The following is a 26,234-nucleotide window of genomic DNA, read 5'->3' as shown; positions in this document are numbered from 1 at the left end:
CCACTTTGCCTAAATTTTTCCCTTAAATCAAACAAATGATCTTTCGTATAACAAATGGTGGCGTATGATTTATGTCAACACTTATACGTCCACCTTAGAATCATTAAACATTAATATTTTTCACTCAACTAAGGAAATGTTCCTCCTTCAAATCAGACAAGAAATGGTCCTCCACTTTAATAAAAATTCTGCAAAGATTCAAATATGAAATGGTCCTTCGACTCAACTAAAAAATAATAGTGCTATGATTCGCAGCAAAATAACAAGATAACAGATTGATAAGTAAACAATAATTTCTAAATTGTCCTTTGAGTTTGTCAAATTACCGCACTGCATGGGGTAGGATTGAAATTAATTTGTAAGGCAAAAAATCAGATTTGAAAACAATTTAAAAGGTCTTTCCAGATGATGAAGTCTGGATATTACTTTGAATGAAACATTTTTGTTTAGCTCGAAGGACCATAATATGATTTATTTTTTCTCCAAACTTATTAGAATACTCTGAATGTTTTGGAATAACAATAACATTTAATGGATGTACAAACAATTGAATCCTTAGAAGGAAGACAAGTCATCTAAAAAGTGTTTCCATTAATTCTATGTAAAGAGAAAAAACCTTCAAAGATTATTTTATCAATGAGAAAAAGAAAAATAGACAAATACAAATGTCTTATTTTAATAGCAAATAACAAAACAGTCACTTAGACAACACTCACAGTTGACAGTCAGTCAGCCAGTCACTCACTTAGTCAGGGGGTGATTAGAAATTCCTCCCCAGCATCACCAAGTTTTGTGATTATTATTTTTCTTCGGATCCTTGTCATTTACATTGTCATCTCTTGACCCAAATGTTGTTAAAAGGTGTTAACTTAAGTATGTGGATATAAAATGTGTTTTCTTTTTGCTTCTTTTCTGTTTGTAACAGTTTGTAATATTAAAATACGACCGGTCCCTTGTCTGTCTCAGGGGGGAACGAACGTCTTCCCCAAAACAAGTTAAAAAGTCATAGACAAAAAAACACAACAAAAAAGTGGTTTAAGTGTTTACATGCATTTCAGCTTGTTGTTATCCTTAAAACCAAACGAGGCATATAGGTAGATGCTGAGGGGGGAAGGCAAATGGCCGAAACCCTGTTTAATGTGTATGTGAAAGGGAAGGCATAGAGATAGACAAACTTATAAGAGTTCCCTTCTCTTTTTTTATGACGAAATGTATCCTTGCAAAAGATAACAACGGTAGTGGAAAAATATTAAGATGTTTACAAGTTTTTTTGTTACTTCCTCCATGGCCATCCGCCTGCCTGTCCGCCTTCTTGTAGGTGAATGGAAAAGTATTGTAACCCCAAAGAAGGAAAACTTATTTGGGTTTACAATTCGTTTTTATGTTTTTTATATTATTTTTTCTTTTTTTTTCTTTCCAAAAAGGAAAACAATTTTGTATACAGTTTCTTCTATCATCCGTTGTGTAATATTATTGAAGGGACAAGAAGAACAACATTTGAATACAAATCCATCTTTGCTTTTACTTTGTTGCTAAAGTGACAAATGATGTAGGTATTCATCCAGCCATCCATCCATCAGGAAAACGTCAGTTGGGTAAATGTTTTAGCTGTCTTTCTTCATTTCTATTTGGATTTTAAAATTTAACACAGGAAGAAAATTAAAAAAAAATAGTTTGAAATGTGTCTTCCCCTTGTAAGAAATGTGTGTTAATGGTGGCCCCGGTTAGGTGATGATTGATGTGAGGCTTTTACACTCAGTAACCAGGTCGAAGGACCATATTTTAATGTTTAGTTTTGAAATTCTTGGAAAAAAAGGAAATGAGTTAAAATAAAAACGGCACAAAATGTCTGCTAGATGTGATATGTTGTTGATTGATGTGGGTAAAGGGTAATAAAGTTGGTAGCCCCTTTTATGAATGATGAAATTTGAAAATTTCAATGAGATTTACAGCCTGTTTCTGTATGTCGAAAGAAAAATGTGTGCGAAAGAGACACGTCCAAACTCTTGTGTGTTTTTCAAATTTGTTTTTTGTTTTGAAGCAAAAGCAAAGTTAAAATTGTTTCGAAAACTAAAGTTCGGGCGTGTTTCATTCGCACACGTGTTTAAGTGGTATTTTAACAGGCCTATGTTGCGTATTACTGTTGCCAAAGCGTATAGGCACCCAATCCAGTACTCTGACCAAATATATAACAAGCGCTAGAGCTTTACCTTCCACTTTTATCACTGGAATTTCTATTCCAATATGAAATGTTTCATATATGAATGAGATTACCCTAAGACTTAAATAAGAAATGGTCCTTCGACCCACCTTGGAAAGAGTGGGCAATTTGTGGATTAAGTGGGAACAACCTGAACAGATTGCAAATATTGGATAGCACTTTGAATTACCTATTGTCTTCAATGTATAGTGGCGTATGACTGCTGTCAATACTTATACGCCTTAGGACTCAAATACGAATTGGTCCTTCGAAGAATCTAGAAAAGAGGTCCAAATTTGTGGTTCAGTGAAAACAAATTGAACAGATTTCAAATATTTAATAGCACTTTAAATCACCTATTGTCTTCAATATATGATGACGTATGACTGCTTTCAATACTTATAAGCCCCCAGTAAAATTACCAAAAATATTTATTTACCTTACAAAGGACGCAAATCCTAATTATTTAAGGCTTCAGAAGAGCATTTTAAATATTTAAGGACTATGAAACACATATAGATTAATAGAATATTCAAAGTTTTTTTATAGGAAATTATTTATTTCTCATTACTTTTTCCTGAGATAAACTGTGATAATCAATGGCAGTATGTTTGCCAATAACCTGTGCTACACTTCTATAAGAGTATTATATTTTTATATGTCGTTCAATTAATATAATAACTATTAAACATTATTTCTAATTATTTCATTTCTCTTCTTCTCATTTTAGGTAAGTTCCCGGAACCATTAACAAGTAAATTGTGTTTAATATCTAGTCAAATATTTGCCTTATATATATTAACATTTTTTTAATTATCTGTTATAATTTGTATGTATTGTATTTATGTAAACCTGGAAACACTTGAGTTGATTTTCAATTGATTACAATGTTTTTTTTTACTAATTGAAAGCAAAAACTCCCATGAATAAACCTATGATAATTATCCCAATGGAATATGTTTTGAAATGTGGAAATATATCACAAACAGAAGCAATTAGTGAAAAGAAAAATTCATCTTCCATCTATCAATCGTACCAAATTCTTTTTAAAGTGGAAATAACCTGTAATATTTCCAAATAGATGTGGTAAATTTTAATTTGGTGGCGTATGACTTATGTCCAAACTTATACGCCTACCTTAGATCTATTAAAAAAGTATATGTACAGTCGAAATCGCTTATAACGTCGGTCAAGGGACCGACGGAATTCGTCGCTATAACCGATATGTCGTTATAAGCGATAGGGCTATAAAGGGCCCCCGAGATTTGGGACTTTTGATATGGTCGTTATAACCGATAGGACGTTATAAGCGATTTCGACTGTATATATATATATATATATATATATATATATATATATATATATATATATATATATATATATATATATATATAGTACAAACAGAAGCAATTAATTCAAAGAGAAATTCATCATCCATATATCTGTCGTGTGATTTTTTTTTGTTAAATTGGAAAAAAACCGCTGAAGTTTTCAAATAGATAAGGCAAATGTGAATTTGGTGGCGTATGACTTATGTCAACAGTTATACGTCTACCTTGGAACTGCAAAAAATGCGAATTTATCTGACATAGATGGAAAAATCAAATCAAATATTGAAAAACAAAAAAACTCTATGAGTAACACTTTGATAATTATCCCATTGAAATATATATTTTTTTAATATGAAAATATATCACAAACAGAAGCAATTAATGAAGAACAGCAGAAATTAGTTTGGTTGTTATTATGTCACAAACAATTTGTAAAAGCTGGAATAGAAACAAATTTTAACATTCCACAAGGTTGCCACCAAAGTGATAAAATTTTTAGCAAACATTTCTTTTAAAATGAGACTAACAAATTTCGAAATACAAAAATTTTGTGATATATCTATATGGTGACTAAAGAACAATGTTATACTAGAAAAGTAACAAAGACTGATATATTTTTCGTTAACATCAGACATGTAAGAGCCTCATTTATACCTTGGAAATGGTCATTATTACAATGTGTAGTCGAAAGTACTAAAACTTTTATATTTCTGTAGGCCGTACGTTGCTCAAAAAATTGATTAAATATAAACAATAAATCTTTGTTTTCTAATTGAATTATGAAGCGTCTAACTTTCATGGTTGCAAACACGAAATTATTTTTTTTAGACTCCAGCAGCGTATTAGTGTTGTCAAAACGTATACACACCCAGTCAGAGTATAAACTACGTCTCAGGCTCTAAATTGTATCTCTCAGTCCATTCAACACTACTTTTCACTAGACCTCGGTTCTTAATTACTGTAGCCAAAACATATACACACCCAATCCTGTACTCAGGCATAATATAAAATATTTGTAAAGTCTTAGATCTTTGCATATATATTTTGTTCTTTGTACGAGCCGCAATTATACCTCAGAAATGGCCATGATTACTTAGTGTAGTCGAAAGTACAGAAATTTGCATATTTTTGTAGACTGTGCGTTGCTCAAATAATTGCTTAAAAAATATTAACTAATCTTCCATTCCAATTCTCTCGGACTTTCAGGTAAAAATTAAAATATATTTAAGCCCCATTCATACCTTATATAAAAATATGTAAGACCTACAGCATATCTTTCAGTTTTTTACTGGTATTTTTAAGAGGCTTTGGTGGCGTATTACTGTTGTCAAAATTTATACGCAACCAATCCCTCCCTTCTAGTTTGTACTCCAGCTCTCTCAGTGGTATTTTCAACTAGACTTCGATTGCCTATTATTGTTGACAAAACGTATACGCACTCAATCCACTACTCTGACCACATATAAAACATGTTTTAAGTTCTAGAGCTTTGTTTTCTAATTTAATTATGAAATGTATAACTATTGTCGTATGTGTTTGTAAAGTCCTATTTCCTTCCATTCCACTTCTCTCGGACTTTCAGATAAAAATTAAAATATATATAAGTCCCAATCAAACCTTATATAAAAATATGTAAGACCTATAGCATATCTCTCACTTCTTTTACTGGTATTTTTAACAGGCTTTGGTTGCGTATTACTGTTGTCAAAATGTATACGCAACCAATCCCTCCCTTCTAGTTTGTACTCCAGCTTTCTCAGTTTTTTTTTTTCAAATTTAATTAAGAAGTGTATAACTATTGTCGTATATGTTTGTAAAGTCCTAAATCCTTCCATTCCCATTCTCTCGGACTTTCAGATAAAAATTAAAATTTATTTAAGTCCCAATCAAACCTTATATAAATATATGTAAGACCTACAGTATATCCTTAAGTTCTTTTAGTAGTATTTTTAACAGGCTTCGGTTGCGTATTACTGTTGTCAAAATGTATACGCAACCAATCCCTCCCTTTTAGTTTGTACTCCAGACCTCTCAGTGGTATTTTCAACTAGACTTCGGTTGCGTATTATTGTTTTCAAAACGTATACGTACTCAATCCAGTATCCTGACCAAATATAAAACATGTTTTAAGTTTTAGAGCTTTGCCCTAAACTTCTTTCACTAGAATTGTTTACCATACCTCTGGTGCGTATAACTATTCTCAAAACGTATGCGCCACCATCTGGTTTTCCGAAGCAATGTAAAATGCGTTTTAATATGGCCTTCTTAAACGCTTCTTTTCAAATTTTAAAATATCTTTAAGTCTTGGAATATGTCTTTCAGTTCTTTTGGTGGTATTTTTAACAAGCTTCGGTTGCGTATTACTGTTGTCAAAACGTATACGCACCCAATCCAGTATTCTGACCAAATATAAAACATGTTTAAGGTCTAGAGCTTTGCCTTTGCTCTTTATCTAGAATTTCTTTCAGTACTTGCGGTGTGTATAACTATTGTCAAAACGTATTCCGGGTTTTCTCACACAATATTTTAGTGTTAATACGACCTTAAACACTTCTTTTCAAATTTTAAAATATATTTAAGCCTTAGATCATGGCTTCCAGTTCTTTTGGTTGTACTTTTAACAGGCTTCGGTTGAGTATTACTGTTGTCGAAACGTATACGTACCCAATCCAGTGCTCGGACAGAATATAAAAACATGTTTTATCTTATAAAACTGTGTCTTCTAGTTCTTTCTCTAGAATTTCCTACTTTAATTGCGGTGTGTATAACTATTATTTTACGGGGATTTTTAAAACGGGCTTCGATTACGTATTTCTTTTGTCAAAATGTATGCGCAACCAATCCCTCCCTTCTAGTTTGTACTCCAGCTCTCTCAGTGGTATTTTCAATTAGACTTCACTTGCGTATTATTGTTGTCAAAACGTATACGCACTCAATCCAGTACTCTGACCAAATATAAAACATGTTGTAAGTTCTAGAGCTTTGCCCTAAACTTCTTTCACTAGAATTTTTTTACCATACCTCTGGTGCGTATAACTATTCTCAAAACGTATGCGCCCCCATCGGGTTTTCTGAAACAATATAAAATGCGTTTTAATATGCGCTTTTTTCAAATTTTAAAATATCTTTAAGTCTTGGAATATGTCTTTCAGTTCTTATAGTGTTTTTTAGGAAGCTTCGGTTGCGTATTACTGTTGCCAAAACGTATTCTGAGCAAATATAAATATGTGTAAGGTCTAGAGCTTTGCCGTTGCTCTTTATCTAGAATTTCTTTCAATATTTGCGGTGCGTATAACTATTGTCAAAACGTATACGCCTACCACTCCGGTTTTTTTTCACACAATATAAAATATGTGTTAATACGACCTTCTTTTCAAATTTTAAAATATATTTAAGTCTTAGATTATGGCTTCCAGTTCTTTTGGTTTTATTTTTAACAGGCTTCGGTTGAGTATTACTGATGTCGAAACGTATACGTATCCAATCCACTGCTCTGACAGAATCTATAAACATATTTTATCTTATAAAACTGTGTCTTCCAGTTCTTTCTCTAGAATTTTTTACTATACTTGCGGTGCGTATAACTATTAGTCAAAACATATACACTCCAAAATCATTTTTCAGACGCAATAAAGCACGTTTTAATACGACCCCTTAACAATTCTTTTCAAGTTTTTTTCACATCGATTTTTTGTTATTTTATTTTGAAATTTTCTTTAACAATTTTTTTCTACAGTATATTTTTTTGGAAAATTAATTTTCATAATTCAATTTCCCAACTTCCTCAAAGGAAATGCAATAAAAAACAGCAAAACCCATAAAAAGTAATTGAACTAAGAAGCGTTTAACTATTGTCGTAACTCATACACACCTAAATACCATACCATTTAATAAAGGCTCATCGATTTCTACGATTTCATGACAGAAAATATAATCTGTTATTTATTTCTTTCCCAAAAATCTTCAGGAAACTTTCACATATTGCAGATAAGTTAATTTTTTTTATTTTAGTGAACCCTGGGTGCGTATAACAATTGACACTACTCATACGCCTACAATATATTTTATTTATTTCTTTATATATATTATTTCTTTCTTTAGAATTGAAAACTCATCAAAATTCGTCAACTATCTTCCATTTTCGAACGTTCGTTTCTCTTACACATTGGGTGCGTATAACTATTGTCGCAACTCATACGCCACCCAATTACAACAATTTATCATATGGCTTTTTCTGGACGACCTGGTTATTTAGTTCTAATCTAACTATAAGGGGATTTTTATCATAAAATTTGGTCTACTATTCCCAAAATGGCATCACCATCACATCTTGCGACACATATTTATAATACTGCAGCACATGACTTGATGAAAATATCAAATGCACTTTTTTTCTGTACAATTTGAATTGCAACCTTTTCCCATGGACATTTTGTTGAATGAATGCAAATGCCGCCAGACAATTTACATGTTATCCACCGTCGCTGCCTCCCGCACCTCCTGCTCCTCTCCCTCTTAATAATTTTGTAGATTTTTAAATGTTTATAAATAAAACACTTAAATTTTGTGTAGATGAGCAAAAAAAATGTTTTGACAAAAGGTAAACAACAACAGTTGTATTCTCACACCTCTATGCCGTTTAGTTATTCAAGCCAGCTAGTGAGAATGTATGTAGAATAGATTGTGGGCCAAATAGCAGCTCACTACAGAGGTACAGAATCACAAAAAATTGTTGTATGTACAAATCCCCCAGCATCACCAAGAACAACAACCAGCAGCACCAGCTGTAATTAATCATAGGTCCGCATGGTGTTGTCAGTTTTGTGATGTGAGATTTTTTTCGTTCTCTCACTTTGTTTGTTGTTGATTTGTTTTCATGTTAAACAAGAAAACGTGTGAATGCAAGAGCTTGGTATATTTTAGAATGGCAGAGCAAATGTCCATTTGATAGCTAGCCTCTGTGTTCTGCAATAGTTTATTATTTCAATTGAAAATTTAGATTTTAACAATGCGAATGCTAGGTACCAAACACTTGAAAGACAATTCAAGTTCAATATTTATTTTCATTTCCATGAATATTGAGAGTGAGCTTCTCCTTCTTCATAAATCATTGCTGGCTGCTGTTTGCCTTGGCTGGATTTCTTCCCATATAGCTGAGATGAGAATGTGCTCGACTTTATGGTTATTATTCAATTTATTTAACAATTTGCCATGCCACACATGATTTACAATTTATTATCATTAAAACATACAAAATATTGGCAGATTTGTATGCCACGGCCCCTTCTTTGCATTCCCTTTCTTCCTTCGCCTTGCATTATCATGAACATCATTTTTCTTTTTGATCATTATTGACTTTTTGCTGCTTGCATTTTAACATTTTCCAGATGGTTTTATGGTGTTTTGTCTATGAGAAATTTCTCAAAATTGTCTAATGATGAAGAACATTTTTCATTGCTGCAAAAAAGAAATTTAAAAGACCAGGAGAATTGTCTTTCTATTTTTAATAGTATTTTTAATTTAGACTCCGGGAACGTATTAGTGTTGTCAAAACGTATACGCAGCCGATCAGAGGCTCTTAATAATATCTTTCAATCCACGCAGTGCTACAAATTTTTTTGGTTGCAAACAACGAAATAGTTTAGAGTCCACGGACCTGTCTTTCTAGCATTTTAGTATTAATTTTTATTTGGACTCCGAGAACGTATTAGTGTTGTCAAAACGTATACGCACCCGAACAGAGAATTAGACAACATCTAAGGATCTAAATTGTATCCTTCAGTACATTCAATACTACTTTTTAGTAGACCTCGGTAACGAATCACTGTGACCAAAACCTACACACACCCAATCCGGTTCCCAGGCGTAATGTAAAATATTTTCCCAGGTTCTCAGGGAAAAATTAAAACATGTTTAAGTCCCAATTAGACTCTCAATAAAAATTTAAAATACGTTTAAGTTCTGTACAGAAAGGTTGCTCGTTAGGACCTTTCAGTACAGAAAGGGGCTTGTAAGGGTGTCTCGGAAGACCTTTCTGTACAGAGGACCTTTTTATACAGAGAGGGTACTTCTAAGGACCTTTTCGTACAGCTAGGATACCTCTAAGGACCTTTTCGTTCGGAAAGGATACTTCTAAGGACCTATTCGTACAGAGAGGGTACTTCTAAGGACCTTTTCGTATAGAAAGGTACTTCTAAGCATATTTTCGTACAGAAAGGATTTTTCTAAGAACTCATTCTTAGAGAAAGGGTGCTGCTAAGGAGTTTTCGAACAGAAAGGGTGCTTCTTTCTGTACAAAAGGATGCTGCTAAGTACTTTTTCGAACAGAAAGGTTGCTTCTAACGACTTTTTCGAACAGAAAGGTTGCTTCTAAAGACTTTTTCGAACAGAAATGGTGTTGCTACGGACCTTTTCGTAAAGAAAATTTGCTTCTAAGGACCTTTTCGTAAAGAAAAGGTGCTTCTAAGGACCTTTTCGTAAAGAAAAGGTGCTTCTAAGGACCTTTTCGTAAAGCAAAGGTGCTTCTTAGGACCTTTTCGTAAAGAAAAGGTGCTTCTAAGGACCTTTTCGTAAAGAAAAGGCGCTTCTAAGGACCTTTTCGTAAAGCAAAGGTGCTTCTAAGGACCTTTTCGTAAAGAAAAGGTGCTTCTAAGGACCTTTTCGTAAAGAAAAGGTGCTTCTAAGGACCTTTTCGTAAAGCAAAGGTGCTTCTAAGGACCTTTTCGTAAAGAAAAGGTTCTTCTAAGGACTTTTCGCAAAGAAAAGGTGCTTCTAAGGACCTTTTCGTAAAGCAAAGGTGCTTCTAAGGACCTTTTCGTAAAGAAAATTTGCTTCTAAGGACCTTTTCGTAAAGTAAAGGTGCTTCTAAGGACCTTTTCGTAAAGAAAAGGTGCTTCTAAGGACCTTTTCGTAAAGAAAAGGTGCTTCTAAGGACCTTTTCGTAAAGAAAATGTGCTTCTAAGGACCTTTTCGTAAAGAAAAGGTGTTTCTAAGGACCTTTTCGTAAAGAAAAGGACCTTCTGAGGAACTTTTCTTACAGAAAGGGTGCTTTTAAAGATCTTTTCGTACAGAAATGGTGCTTCTAAGGACCTTTTCGTAAAGAAAAGGTGCTTCTAAGGACCTTTTTGTAAAGAAAAGGACCTTCTAAGGAACTTTTCTTACAGAAAGGGTGCTTTTAAGGATATTCTCGTACAGAAATGGTGCTACTAAGGACCTTTTCGTAAAGAAAAGGTGCTTCTAAGGACCTTTTCGTAAAGAAAAGGTGCTTCTAAGGACCTTTTCGTAAAGAAAAGGTGCTTCTAAGGACCTTTTCGTACAGAAAAGGTGCTTCTAAGGACCTTTTCGTATAGAAAAGATGCTTCTAAGGACCTTTTCGTATAGAAAAGATGCTTCTAAGGATCTTTTCGTACAGAAAAGGTGCTTCTAAGGACCTTTTCGTATAGAAAAGGTGCTTCTAAAGACCTTTTCGTATAGAAAAGATGCTTCTAAGGATATTTTCGTATAAAAACAGAAAGAGTGCTTCTACGTACCTTTTCATACAGAAAATGAGCTTCTAAGAATCCATTCTTACCGAAAGGGTGCTGCGAAGGACCCGTTATTACAGAAAGGGTGCTTCTACGGCTATTTCATACAGCAAAAATGCTTTGAAGGACACATTCTTTCTTACGAAAAATGTGTTTCGAAGGACTTTTTCATGCTTTAAAGAACGTTTATCGTACAAAAAGGGTGCTTCAATGAAACATTAGGTGCAGAAAATATGCTTCTTAGAACCCTTTCTTATAGAAAGGGTGCTTCTAAAGATCCAATCCAGTTCGTATGACGAATATAAAACATGTTTTAAGTTTCAGAGCTCTGTTTTCCAGTTCTTTTACTATAATTTCTTACTATACCTCCGTTGCGTATAACTATTGTCAAACCATATACGCCTCCCTTCCGGTTTTTGACACAATATAAAATACGTTTTAATATGACCTTTTTCAACACTTCCCTTCAAATTTTCCAGTTCTTTTAGTGGTATTTTTATCAGGCTTCGGTTGCGTATTGCTTGATCACAGCAAACGTATACGCACCCAATCCACTACTCCAACAGAATATAAAACTCCTAACAGAATATAGAACATTTTATGTTCTATAGCTCTGTCTTCCGGTTCTTTCACTAGAATTTCTTACTATACCTCCGATGCGTATAACTTTTGTCAAAACGTATACGCCTCCAATCCGTTTGTCAAAAACAATATAAAATATTTGTTATTATGACCTTAAATATAATTTTTATTTTTTTATTTAGTTGTTATTATTATTTTATTTATTTATTGGATTTCTTTTTTAAATCCATTATTTATTTTTGTTAATTTTATTCTTTAAATATTGTTTACATTTATAATTATTTGTGTAAAATTTTTGGAAAATTTATTTTAATAATTCCATTTTTCTTATTTCCTCAAAGGAAATTGCATTGAGGAAAATAGCAATTCCCATTAAAAATATCCAACAATAATTGTAAATGCCCCAACTATTTTAATTAGATTTGCTTCCAATGAAATATGAAAAACAAAATGACCAAAAAATATTCATAAGCAAATGGCCAAAAAGTGTTAAAATAATTTTTATTTGGAAATCGTTTTTGTTTAAAATCCCATTACGTAAATAAAATTATTTCATTTCATCGGGCCAGGAAAAATATGAAATATTTTTAAAGCAATTATGGGAAATGGGGAAAGGCAAAAAAGCAAAGCGAAAATTGCCAATAAATGTTTAAATAAATTCATTTATTAATAATTAGTAAACATTGTGAAAATCTCAAACAGCTAGCCGGCCAGTCAACCAGCCAAATAATATAAATAATAAAAACTCATTGAAGCTAATCACAATCGTGTGCTAGGCACTGGCAGCAGCCAGCCAACCAGGCAGCCAATCCATTTACTAACATCATTAAAATTCATTCACAATTGCAACGACGAGCCCACGCAACACTCAATTAATGTGGTGGGGCCAGCAATGCCATGCAAACATTGAATGCAATTTTCAAAACGGCATAAAGTGCAGTAAGTGATAGTAAGCGAGAGAGGGGTACGAATGGCTCCACCTTACTCCCATTAACACCATCTCCAAATTGATGTTTAGTAGTAATTGTCTGATATTTCTAACAAGAATGTAATTACTTTCTATTGCCTTCTCCTCCACCTCATGGGTGAGTGCTTAAAGTAACATTCATTACGCCCTAATGCACTTGTAAAATTTGCATATTTTTCATTTTTGAACTTCTTCTTCAACGCAACGTACTGCGGCTGGTGCCTTTATTATCTTTCATCTTCAGCGATTCCAGTTTAGACTGAACAGATGTTATTCCTCGACCGAGCCGAGCGAGAGAGTTCATTACATTGTAAATTTCAATACAGTTTCGAATTCCATTTGATCTGTGTGTTCACGCGTTAATATTTGTGTGTAAACATTTATGTGTTGGCAGGCAGACACGCGTGAATTGCTTTACATCGCCTTAGTCAATAATATTGACACCATGTTCTAGTTATGCACCCCACTCTCACCCTGTCCTGTACTCTCACCACCATCAGCCATGAAAACGCATTTAACCAAAATGTCTAATAGGCATTCATTCATTTGCACAGTGGGGTGAAAAATCCAAAATTTGGTAGATTCTTTCGATACAACTTTCTCCAAATAATTCCTTTCCTTATTGAAAGTCTACTTCAAAATACTCTTCCTTAGAGAAGTGTTTTAAAAGGATTCTTTTCAATATATGTATATCATTTCTACAGAATGCTTCTATAGCCCTTTTCGTAAAGAAAGGCTGATTCTAAGGACCTTTTCTTACAGTAAGTGTGCTTTAAAGACCCTTTTCTTAATGAAAGGGCGCTTTAAAGGACCGTTCCTAATGAAAGGGTTCCTTAAAGGAACTTTTTCTACAGAAAGGCAGCTTAAAAGGACCTTTTCTTAATGAAAGGGTGCTTTTAAGGACCTTTTCATACAGAAAAGTTGCCTTTAAGGATCTTTTCTTACCGAAAGGGTGCATTTCAGGACGCTTTCTTAAAGAACCGGTGCATTTAAGGACCTTTTCTTTCAGAAAGGGTGTTTTAAGGACCTTTTCTTACAGAAAGGGTGTTTAGGGACCTTTTCTTACAGGAAGGGTGCTTTTAAGGGCATTTTCCCTCAGGAAGGGTGCTTTTAAGGACTTTTCTTAAAGAAAGACTGCTTCTAAGGACCTTTTCGTACAGAAGGGCTGATTCAAAGGACCGTTCCGTACAGAAAGGCTAATTCTAATGACCTTTTCGTAAAGAAAGGGTGTTTTTAAGGACCTTTTCGTACAGAACAGGTACTTCTAAGGACCTTTTCTCATAGAAAGGGTACTTCTAAGGACCTTTTCTTACAGAAATGGTACTTCTAAGGACCATTTCTTACAGAAAGGGTACTTCTAAAGACCTTTTCGTACAGAAAGGGTACCTCTTAGGGCATTTTATTACCGAAAGGGTGCTTTTAAGGACCATTTCTTACAGAAAGGGTGCTTTTAAGGAGATTTTCTTACATAAAGGCTGCTTTTAAGAACATTTTCTTACAGAAAGGGTGCTTTTAAGGACCTTTTCTTACCGAAAGGGTGCTTTTAAGAACCTTTTCTTACAGAAAGGGTGCTTTTAAGAACCTTTTCTTACAGAAATGGTGCTTTTGAGGACCTTTTCTTACGGAAATGGTGCTTCTAAGGACCTTTTCTTACAGAAAGGGTGCTTCTAAGGACCTTTTCTTACCATTTCTTAGATAAAGGGTACTTTTAAGGACCTTTTCTTTGAGAAAGGTTGCTTTAAGGACCCTTTCTTTGAGAAAGTGTGCTTGTAAGGACCCTTTCTTTGGGAAAGAGTGCTTCTCAGGACCCATTCTTTGAGAAAGGGTGCTTCTAAGGACCTTTTCTTACCGAAAGGGTGCTTTTAAGGACCATTTCTTTGGGAATGAGTGCTTCTAAGGACCCATTCTTTGAGAAAGGATGCTTTTAAGGACCTTTTCTTACAGAAAGGGTCCTTTTAAGGACCTTTTCTTATCGAAAGGGTGCTTTTAAGAACCTTTTCTTACAGAAAGGGTGCTTTTAAGAACCTTTTCTTACAGAAATGGTGCTTTTGAGGACCTTTTCTTACGGAAATGGTGCTTCTAAGGACCTTTTCTTACCATTTCTTAGATAAAGGGTACTTTTAAGGACCTTTTCTTTGAGAAAGGTTGCTTTAAGGACCCTTTCTTTGAGAAAGTGTGCTTGTAAGAACCCTTTCTTTGGGAAAGAGTGCTTCTAAGGACCCATTCTTTGAGAAAGGGTGCTTCTAAGGACCTTTTCGTACAGAAAAGGTGCTTCTAAGGACCTTTTCTTACCGAAAGGGTGCTTTTAAGGACCATTTCTTTGGGAATGAGTGCTTCTAAGGACCCATTCTTTGAGAAAGGATGCTTTTAAGGACCTTTTCGTACAGAAAAGGTGCTTTTAAGGACCACTTCTTACAGAAAGGGTGCTTCTAAGGACCTTTTCGTGCAGAAAAAAAGGCTGCTTCTAAGAACCTTTTCGTAAAGAAAGGGTACTTCTAAGGACCTTTACTTACAGGAAGGGTGATTTTAAGGACCTTTTCGTACAGAAGTGGTGCTTTTAAAGACCTTTTCTTACAGAAAGGATGCTTTTAAGGACCCTTTATTACTGAGAGGCCGCTTTTAAGGACCTTTTCTTACAGAAAGGGTGCTTTTAAGGACATTTTCTTACAGAAAGGGTGCTTCTAAGGACCTTCTCTTACCGAAAGGGTGCTTTTAAGGACCCTTTCTTAAAGAAAGGGTGCTTTTAAGGACCTTTTCTTAAAGAAAGGGTGCTTTTAAGGACCTTTTCTTAAAGAAAGGGTGCTTTTAAGGACCTTTTCTTGAAGAAAGGGTGCTTTTAAGGACCTTTTCTTAAAGAAGGGGTGCTTTTAAGGACCTTTTCTTAAAGAAAGGGTGCTTTTAAGGACCTTTTCTTAAAGAAAGGGTGCTTTTAAGGACCTTTTCTTAAAGAAAGGGTGCTTTTAAGGACCTTTTCTTAAAGAAAGGGTGCTTTTAAGGACCTTTTCTTAAAGAAAGGGTGCTTTTAAGGACCTTTTCTTAAAGAAATTGTGCCTTAAGGACCCTTTCGTAAAGAAAGGGTGCTTTTAAGGACCCTTTCGTAAAGAAAGGGTGCTTTTAAAGACCCTTTCGTAAAGAAAGGGTGCTTTTAAGGACCCTTTCGTAAAGAAAGGGTGCTTTTAAGGACCTTTTCTTAAAGAAATTGTGCCTTAAGGACCCTTTCGTAACGAAAGGGTGCTTTTAAGGACCTTTTCTTAAAGAAATTGTGCTTTAAGGACCTTTTCCTTCAGAAAGGATGCCTTTAAGGACATTTTCTTACAGAAAGGGTGTTTTAAGGAAAAAGAAATGGTCCTTTTTTCTTACAGGAAGGGTGCTTTTAAGGACGTTTTCTTAATGGAAGGGTGTTTTTAAGGACCTTTTTCTACAGAAAGGGTGTTTTAAGGACCTTTTCTTACAGGAAGGGTGCTTTTAAGGACCTTTTCTTACAGAAAGGATGCTTTAATGGACCTTTTCTTACAGAAAGGACGCTTTAATTGACCTTTTCTTACCGAAAGGGTGTTTTAAGGACCTTTTCTTACAGGAAGGGTGCTTTTAAGGACCTTTTCTTATAGAAAGGGTACTTCTACGGACCTTTTCTTATAGAAAGGATACTTCTAAGGACTTTTTAATACTTCTAAAGACCTTTTCTTACAGAAATGGTACTTCTAAGGACCTTTTCTTACAGAAAGTGTACTTGTAAGGACCTTTTCTTATAGAAAGGGAGCCTCTGAAAACTTTTTCATATTTAAAGGGTGCTTCAAAGAACCCTTTCTGCAGAAAAAGATTTTCTGATGACCCTTTCTCTAGTAAACTGTGCTTCTAAGGACCCTTACTTCGATAAGGAGCCCTTCTAAGGACCCTTTCTTTGATAAAGGGCCCTTCCTAAAATCCTTTCATGTAGAAAAGGTACTTTTAAGACCCTTCTTTATAGAAAGGATGCTTCTATGGACCTTTTCATATAGAAAAGGTGATTCTAAGGTCCTTTCATATAGAAAGGGTGCTTGAAGGGTCCATATAGAAAGGGTGCTTCTAAGGACCCTTCATACAGAAAGTATGCCCTGAAGGTGGGCTATATATTGGTTGATTTTTTCCCACTGTTCCTGTTCTTCCTTTCGCCTATCTCCCTACCTTATTTTCAATTTGCCTATGTGGTTGGTTACACTCATGCCTGTTTTACCACTGATATTGCTGCTGCTGATCTGCTGCTTGTTAATGTTTATTTTATTACCATAAATATACAAATCATGTGCGTGGGTGTGAATGTATGTGTGTGCCTGCGTGTTTGTCTCGTGTGTGTTTAAATACTATTAGTAATAATTTAAAATATGGATTATGGTGGCGTGCTGCTGTTGCTGCTTGTGCTTGCGATGGCATTAGATGTGTTCTGTATGTGTTTCTACCGCCCCTTTTTTTGTGAGACGTGAAACCCGCCTTCTCATATTTTCTTTGGCGCTTAGTTTTCATTAACAAAATTTATGATTGAATGCTAAAATGCTCGACATCAAGTATTTGCTGTGGCATTTAGGATTTAATTTTTATTGCCGGTTCTAGTCATTTTTGGCACTATTTGTTAGACAGATTTTATTTTATGTTATAGCCAAAAAGACGCAAATAAAAATAAACAAGAAGAACATCTCGTGTGCTGTGAAGACTTTTAAAATCCCATAAAGCCCATACAAAAGAAAAAAAGAAAACAAGCCTCTCAACATAAAACCATAATCATAAATCATTTTTATAAGGCCCAAAAGTGGTGGGTGGAGGGATGTTAACAAATGTGACATCTGGCACACAGAAGAGAGTGTGACATGACAATGGGGATTTTCCTGAGGATTAGCGCATATTTCCCACAAGATTTCCCTTTTAAATACTAAGGGCATAAGGATCTAAACAGAGATTTCTGGAGAATATGTTTATACATTTTTTATAAAATTGTATCTAAAAAAATACTCTGAAAATTTGGTTTTTTTTGTTCCTTCTTAGCCATCATTTGGCCTTTTGACAGGAAACCATTTTCTATATATAAAGGTCAATTATGATGAGGTTGTTGTGTTGACCCTTTTAGTGGTCACATCAAAAGCCATAAATATTTTATATTGCTAACCTCTCAACAACAACAACAACAAAAAATTCTGATATCTACAACGAACATCTGACCAAATGAACCGAGAGAAAAAGACATCATAAAATGAGTGTTCACCATTTGTTTTATTCTTCTTTCCTTTGATGATATGACGAAGGACACTTGAAAAAGAACAACACAACAATCAACAATAAAAGGGTCAATCACTCTATCAAAGTGATGTGATAATCATATTAATGATGTATTTAAAATTTATAAATAGAAAAACAAAATAATATGAAGAATACAAAAATAAAGGCCTGAAGCTCCAAGGCAAAGAAAGCCACGAGAAAAAAATATTTTTAAAGCTTTTTATATTAGGAGACATCTCACAACTAAAATTTACACATGAAAATTGTGGAAGACATACAAAAATATATATTCTGCAACACACTTATGTTGTAACAAAAGAAGACGGAGGGAGTTCTTGAGAGGTCTCCTCATTTTAACAACCTGCAACTCTACCAAAATGCTGCTTTAAACCAAAATAAATTCAAATTAATTGTTACAAAATCTTGTGTAAACTTTAATTGCCCTTAAATCCCATCATTAAAATTTAAATTCTAAATTTCCATAATATCCATAGATTATAGCGGTAATTTGGGTATTAGATAATGGTCATTAATATTTGACAATATTTAATTTCTTTAAATTTTGTTTAACTATTGAAAATTGGAAATTAACATATGTTATGTGAGGTGCTAAATTGCGCCTAAAAGTATGCAGCACTCTTGGTAGAATAAGGACAATTTGTATGTAGTGCTTCAAAGGATAATCTCTGCAAATTTGTTTGAGAAGACAATATTTAATAGAAAGGACAATTTGAAGGATACCTTCATACAAGAAAAGGATCCTTGTATGAACTCTTTCTTATATAAGACGTACTTTAAAGGACTTTTTCCTAGGACAAGGAAGTTGTAGAGTACCCTTTTAATTAGAAAGGGCTTGCTTTGTTATAAGAAATATGGTTGTAAGGGCGATTTCTAACCGAAAGGGTGTTTGTAAAGATCTTTCTTACAGAGAGGGTCATCTTGCTTCAAAAGACCATTTCTTATAGATAGACTTTTTCGACGGACCCTTTCATATAGAAAGGGTGCAGCAGAGGACGCTTTCTTATAAAAAGGGTGCATCAGAGGACCCACTCTTTTAGTATGGGTGCTTCATGGGACACCTTATAGAAAGATTGCTTCATAGGACCCTTTCTTACGCAAAGGGTGCTTCTATGGTCTTTTTCTTACAGAAAGGGTGCTTTTAAGGAACTTTTCCTACGGAAAGGTTGCTTCTAAGGACCTTTTCTTATAGAAAGGATGCTTCTAAGGACCTTTTCTTACAGAAAGGGAGCTTATAAGGAACTATTCTTATATAAAGAGTGCTTCTAATGTCCTTTTCTTATAGAAAGGGTGTTTCTACGGAGCTTTTCTTACAAAAGGGTGCTTCTACGGACCTTTTCCTATAGGAAGGGTGCTCCTAAGGGCGTTTTCTTACAAAAGGGTGCTTCTACGGACCTTTTCTTAAAGAAAGGATGCTTCTAAGAACCTTTTCTTATGGAAATTTTGCTTCTAAGGACCTTTCCTTACGGAAAGGGTGCTTCTTAGGACCTTTTCTTAGATAACGGGCACTTCTAAGGACCTTTTCTTTCAGAAAGGGTGCGTCTAGGAACTTTTTCTTACAGAAAGGGTGCTTCTAAGAACCTTTTCTTACAGAAAGGGTGCTCCTAAGAACCTTTTCTTACAGAAAGGGTGCTTCTAAAAACCTTTTCTTACAGATAGGGTGCTTCTAAGGACCTTTTTATTGAAAGGGTGCTTCTAAGGACCTCTTTATTGAAAGGGTGCTTCTAAGGACCTTTTTATTGAAAGGGTGCTTCTAAGGACCTCTTTATTGAAAGGGTGCTTCAAGGACCTTTTTATTGAAAGGGTGCTTCTAAGGACCTTTTTATTGAAAGGGTGCTTCTAAGGACCTCTTTATTAAAAGGGTGCTTCTAAGGACCTTTTTATTGAAAGGGTGCTTCTAAGGACCTCTTTGTTGAAAGGGTGCTTCTAAGACCTTTTTATTGAAAGGGTGCTTCTAAGGACCTCTTTATTGAAAGGGTGCTTCAAGGACCTTTTTATTGAAAGGGTGCTTCTAAGGACCTTTTTATTGAAAGGGTGCTTCTAATTACCTTTTTATTGAAAGGGTGCTTCAAGGACCTTTTTATTAAAAGGGTGCTTCTAAGGACCTTTTTATTGAAAGGGTGCTTCTAAGGACCTCTTTATTGAAAGGATGCTTCTAAGGACCTCTTTATTGAAAGGATGCTTCTAAGGACCTCTTTATTGAAAGGGTGCTTCAAGGACCTTTTTATTGAAAGGGTGCTTCTAAGGACCTTTTTATTGAAAGGGTGCTTCTAAGGACCTCTTTATTGAAAGGGTGCTTCTAAGGACCTTTTTATTGAAAGGGTGCTTCTAAGGACCTCTTTATTGAAAGGGTGCTTCAAGGACCTTTTTATTGAAAGGGTGCTTCTAAGGACCTTTTTATTGAAAGGGTGCTTCTAATTCCTTTTCTTACAGAAAGGGTGCTTCTAAGGACCGTTTTATTGAAAGGGTGCTTCAAGGACCTTTTTATTGAAAGGGTGCTTCTAAGGACCTTTTTATTGAAAGGGTGCTTCAAGGACGTTTTAATTGAAAGGGTGCTTCTAAGGACCTTTTTATTGAAAGGGTGCTTCTAAGGACCTTTTTATTGAAAGGGTGCTTCTAAGGACCTTTTCTTATAGAAAGAGTGCTTCTAAAGACTTTTTCTTATAGAAAAAGTGTTTCAAATTACCTTTTCTTATAAAAAGAGTGCTTATAAAGACCTTTTCTTACAGAAATGGAGCTTCTAAGGACCTTTCCTTACAGAAAGGATGCTTATAAGAATCTTTTCATACAAGAAAGGATTCTTCTAAGAGCCTTTTCTTACAGAAAGGGTGCTTCTAAGGACCTTTTCTAAAGGAAAGGGTGCTTCTAAGCACCTTTTCTAAAGGAAAGGGTGCTTCTAAGAACCTTTTCTTACATAAAGGGTGCTTCTAAGAACCTTTTCTTACAGAAAGAGTACTTCTAAGGACCTTTTCGTACAGAAAGGGTGCTTTCTAAGAACCTTTTATTACATAAAGGGTGCTTCTAAGAACCTTTTCTTACATAAAGGGTGCTTCTAAGTACCTTTTCTTACATAAAGGGTGCTTGTAAGAACCTTTTCTTACATAAAGGGTGCTTGTAAGAACCTTTTCTTACATAAAGGGTGCTTCTAAGAACCTTTTCTTACATAAAGGGTGCTTCTAAGAACCTTTTCTTACATAAAGGGTGCTTCTAAGAAACTTTTCTTACATAAAGGGTGCTTCTAAGAACCTTTTCTTACATAAAGGGTGCTTCTAAGAACCTTTTCTTACATAAAGGGTGCTTCTAAGAACCTTTTCTTACATAAAGGGTGCTTCTAAGAACCTTTTCTTACATAAAGGGTGCTTCTAAGAACCTTTTCTTACATAAAGGGTGCTTCTAAGAACCTTTTCTTACATAAAGGGTGCTTCTAAGAACCTTTTCTTACATAAAGGGTGCTTCTAAGAACCTTTTCTTATCCAAAGAACGAGTTAAAAGATCATTCTTAATAGAAATGATGCTTCAAAGGTCGGTTTCCTACAGAAAGGAGCCTTCGAATAGCCATCTGTTATGAATAGATTGTCAACCAGGACCCTTTCTTACAGAAATGTTCATCTCTGCTAAGAGTAAGAGTTTCTCCAAAAAATATATCACGCTTTCATAAAAAATTGTTATTTCAAATACTAAAAGCTTAGCTTAGACCGGACTAAAATTTCACTTCAAAGTATTGAGTATCATTTGACTCAATACTTTGAAGTGAAATTTTAGTCCGGTGTAAGCTAAGCTTTTAGAAGAGTAAGGAACATGTACAATATGTTCGTTACATTCGTCCCCTAGAAGTATGTACTAAATGCTCCAGAGTAGCATTAATAAAAAATTGCCAACCAGTAAAACTCCTCCTGCTGCTTCACATTTAATCTGTGGTTATAAAAGTTTTACAGAAAATTTACATAGAACAAATATTTAATGAAGTAGAAAAGGACACGACGACCACTTACTTTTCGAATAATTTACAACATATTCAAATTTATTCGCTACTAAAAAAAAAAAAACGACTTTTGTTGTTTTAACTTGTTTTCTGTCCACCACGGAGTATGACCAGACTCTAGCCACTCTATTCCAATGTGTGTTATTTTAAATTAATAATCATGTAAAGCGAATGTAATTCACAGGCTACTATAGCCAGACACCAACCAGTACCTACATCCACATCCACACATTAGAAAGGGCATCACCACCACAAAATGAAGACAACTTCCATTAAATTAAGTTTAACATTAAACAATGAAACGAACAACAAATATTGGGTAAAATGAAGTTGTTGTTGTTGATGTTGGGAATGGCATATGTCCCCAAACTCTGTAGTTTCAGGAAGTAGCAAGGGAACAGACAGCCAGCCTATGGTGACCAAAGTCGTCTTCTTCGTTATTTTTTTTCGTTTATTGTTGTTTGCACCCACCATCAAAACGAGGCTTTGTTAAAAATAACTTTGGCCGCATATGTTGCCTACTTTTTTCAGGCAGGCTGTTACCAAATCCCAAAGCTCTTCTCCTCTCCATGCCTCCTTTTCGGATGCCTCTCCAATCTACTCAATGTTTGTCTACAATTATTAAATGATAGTTTTAAATGTAAAAACTTTTACTTGCCATTACCACCACCACCGCCACCAGCATATGGTATTGTTGTTATTGTTTTTTGTTGGTTGCTTGGTTAGTTGTTCCACAAAAAGTTCTGTTCTTTAACTATTGGCCAGCAGCGGTGGTAGTGGTAACTGGAGGCTCCTCTTCTGCTTCTCCTGCACTTGTTACTTCCTGCCTTGTGTGTGTTTTTTTAATACAACGGAGGTGGTTTTAACAATATTGGCCAAAGGGAGGCAAGAGTGCCTTATCCATCCATCCCCACTCCTGGAGGATGGAGGATGTTTAACTGGCAAATGAAAAAGTTTTGTTGCTGTTTAACTTACTTGTCCATGGAATACAATAAAAACTTTTGTAATTGAAATGAAAAACTTTGTGTGTATTTACACAAAAAATTTAAATACTATTTTTCTTTTACTTTGCAATACACATTTTGATTCAGTCGCACACACACATACATACATACATACTGCTTGGATTAATGATTATGGAAATTTATATAATTAATATAATTAAAACCCCTTCTATATACAGACAGCTCATGTTAATTTTGATTGCCGCTGATTGAAAAGCAAATCATTATCATTCTCGTCTTCATCATAATCATCACCAATTTGTCTCTTCATTTATCATATGTATTCATCTGTGAGATAGATGGCCAGTCTTACTTAGCACCCTGCTCTCTCTCTGGTAAACAATTTGCAAATTAAATTTTCAATTTGTACAAATTTTCTATTTATTTAAATTTAAATAAAATTAATTTAAACATAAATACATGTTGACGTCTTCATTCCTAGAAATAACATAATTTCCTAATTTAATTAAAATTTTTTAAATTGGTAAATATATATATATTTTTTTTCGATTGTTTGAGTGGAGTATTCCGCCATTGGCTCAACTTCATTTATTACCCTCTATTACAGAGAGTAATGTTTTTCAAAACGAACTGACAGTGTTGCAAAATTTTACTGATCGCTACCAATATCATGATTTCATCCCGGCGAAGGGAATTATCAATTGGCTTCTCAGTTTTTGAAATGATGCCTTTTTAGCGAAAAACCGAACTCTTTAAGTGTCTAGTATTCTCATATGAATGAGAATCACACTCACTTTTCGGCTTTTCCAAAGAAACACCAAAATCAAAATATTTTGCAACATGTCAGCACGTATCAACTAAGAATTCTTCGAATTCTGTGAGTTGAAAATAACATCACCACAGTTGTCTGTGAGGTTGTTATTGGAATTTTTTTTTTTTTTTTTTTTTTTTTTTTTTTTGTTTTTAACAAAGCTCCAATCCGCCCGTGCCTCGGCTGTTTTTTGTTTGTTTTGTTTATTTCTGAAGTTCAATCTCATTTTCGATTGTTTGAGAATCACAATTCTCATTCATATGAGAATACTAGACACTTAAAGAGTTCGGTTTTTCGCTAAAAAGGCATCATTTCAAAAACTGAGAAGCCAATTGATAATTCCCTTCGCCGGGATGAAATCATGATATTGGTAGCGATCAGTAAAATTTTGAAACACTGTCAGTTCGTTTTGAAAAACATTACTCTCTGTAATAGAGGGTAATAAATGAAGTTGAGCCAATGGGGGAATACTCCACTCAAACAATCGAAAATGAGATTGAACTTCAACAATAAACAAAACAAACATTAGTAAATATAATTAAAATTCGGAAAAGGTGTTTTCGGGACTCTTTCTTATAGAACAGCGCTTGTGAAGACAATTTCTTACAGAAAGGATGTTTCCTTTAGAAAGGATGCTTGTAAGTATACTTTCTTACAAGAAAGGGTGATTCTAAGGGCTCCTTGTTACGGGATTATTTTAAGGATTACTTCTCATGGAAAGGGTCCCATTATAAAAAAGGATATTGGAAAGTGTCCATCTTTAAAGAAAGAGGTGCTTGTAAGCACACATTCTTTCAAAATTGGTGCCTCTAGAGACCCGTCCTATAAAAGGCGAGTCTCTTAAGACCCTGTCTTATAGGAAGGATGATTCGAAAGACCCTTTCTCGTAGAAAGGGTGCTCCTAAAGACCCTGTATTATAGAATGGGTGCTTATAAAAAACATTTTTTGTAGAATGGGTACTTCTAAAGACCATTTCCTATAAAAAGGGTGCTTGTAAGGACCATTCCTTATGGAAAGAGTGCTTGTGAGAACCCTTTCTTATTAAACGGTTGCTTGTAAGGACCTTTTCTTATTGAAACGGTGCTTGTGAGGACCCTTTCATGTAGAAAAAAGGTGATTGTAAGGATCATTTCTTATAGAAAGTGTGCTCGTAAGGACCTTTTCTTATAGAAGGTGCTTGTAAGGACCCTTTCTTATAGAAAGGGTGCTTGTAAGTACCCTTTCTTATAGAAAGGGTGCTTGTAAGTACCCTTTCTTATAGAAAGGGTGCTTGTAAGTACCCTTTCTTATAGAAAGGGTGCTTGTAAGTACCCTTTCTTATAGAAAGGGTGCTTGCGAGGACCCTTTCTTATAGAAAGGATGCTTCTAAAGAACATTTTTTGTAGAATGGGTACTTCTAAACACCATTTCCTATAAAAAAGGGTGCTAAGGATCATTTCTTATGGAAAGAGTGGTTCTAAGGACCCTTTCTTATTAAAGGGTTGCTTGTAAGGACCGTTTCTTAATGAAACAGTGCTTGTGAGGACCCTTTCTTATAGAAAGGGGGCTTGTAAGGACCCTTTCTTGTAAAAAGGGGCTTGTAAGGACCCTTTCTTATAGAAAGGGTGCTTGTAAGGACCCTTTCTTAAAGAAAGGGTGCTTGTATGGACCCTTTCTTATAGCAAAGATGCTTGTAGGGACCCTTTCTTATAGAAAGGGTGCTTGTAAGGACCATTTTTTATAGAAAGGGTGCTTGCAAGGACCTTTTCTTTTAGAAAAGGTGCTTGTGAGGACCTTTTCTTATAGAAAAGGTGCTTGTGAGGACCTTTTCTTATAGAAAAGGTGCTTGTGAGGACCTTTTCTTATAGAAAAGGTGCTTGTGAGGACCTTTTCTTATAGAAAAGGTGCTTGTGAGAACCTTTTCTTATAGAAAAGGTGCTTGTGAGGACCTTTTCTTATAGAAAAGGTGCTTTTCCTTTTATTATATCTTATAGAAATGGTGCCTGTCAGGACCTTTTCCTATAGAAAATGTGCCTGTGAGGACCTTTTCCTATAGAAAAGGTGCCTGACAGGACCTTTTCCTATAGAAAAGGTGCCTGTCAGGACCTTTTCTTATAGATAGAGGTGCTTGTCAGGACCTTTTCTTTTAGAAAAGGTGCTTGTCACGACCTTTTCTTTTAGAAAAGGTGCTTGTCACGACCTTTTCTTATAGAAAAGGTGCTTGTCACGACCTTTTCTTATAGAAAAGGTGCTTGTGAGGACCTTTTCTTATAGAAAAGGTGCTTTTCCTTTTATTATATCTTATAGAAATGGTGCCTGTCAGGACCTTTTCCTATTGAAAATGTGCCTGTGAGGACCTTTTCCTATAGAAAAGGTGCCTGACAGGACCTTTTCCTATAGAAAAGGTGCCTGTTAGGACCTTTTCTTATAGATAGAGGTGCTTGTCAGGACCTTTTCTTATAGAAAAGGTGCTTGTCAGGACCTTTTCTTATAGAAAATGTGCTTGTCAGGACCTTTTCTTATAGAAAATATGCTTGTGAGGACCTTTTCTTATAGAAAAGGTGCTTGTGAGAACCTTTTCTTATAGAAAAGGTGCTTGTGAGGACCTTTTCTTATAGAAAAGGTGCT

The 26,234-nt window shown here is 34.8% G+C and overlaps 1 protein-coding gene across 19 annotated transcripts in view; it reads left to right on the top strand.

Moving 5' to 3' along the window:
• Positions 1 to 26,234, top strand: part of sm (heterogeneous nuclear ribonucleoprotein L) — a 345,011-nt gene that overhangs the window by 264,314 nt on the left and 54,463 nt on the right. For 2 of the 19 annotated variants that reach the window (XM_073990788.1, XM_073990806.1), the window contains one exon: positions 2,931 to 2,954. The exons of the other annotated variants lie outside the window; for them this stretch is intronic. In XM_073990788.1, the coding sequence (XP_073846889.1) occupies positions 2,931 to 2,954 (24 nt within the window). The remainder of the gene's footprint in view (positions 1 to 2,930; positions 2,955 to 26,234) is intronic. 19 annotated transcript variants of the gene reach the window in all.

This window comes from Musca autumnalis, unplaced genomic scaffold, assembly GCF_047663935.1.
Source record: "Musca autumnalis isolate F117 unplaced genomic scaffold, ASM4766393v1 scaffold_5, whole genome shotgun sequence".
Lineage (NCBI taxonomy): Eukaryota > Metazoa > Arthropoda > Insecta > Diptera > Muscidae > Musca > Musca autumnalis.
Note: the sequence above shows the minus strand (reverse complement) of the source record. Positions and strands in the feature narration are given on the sequence as shown.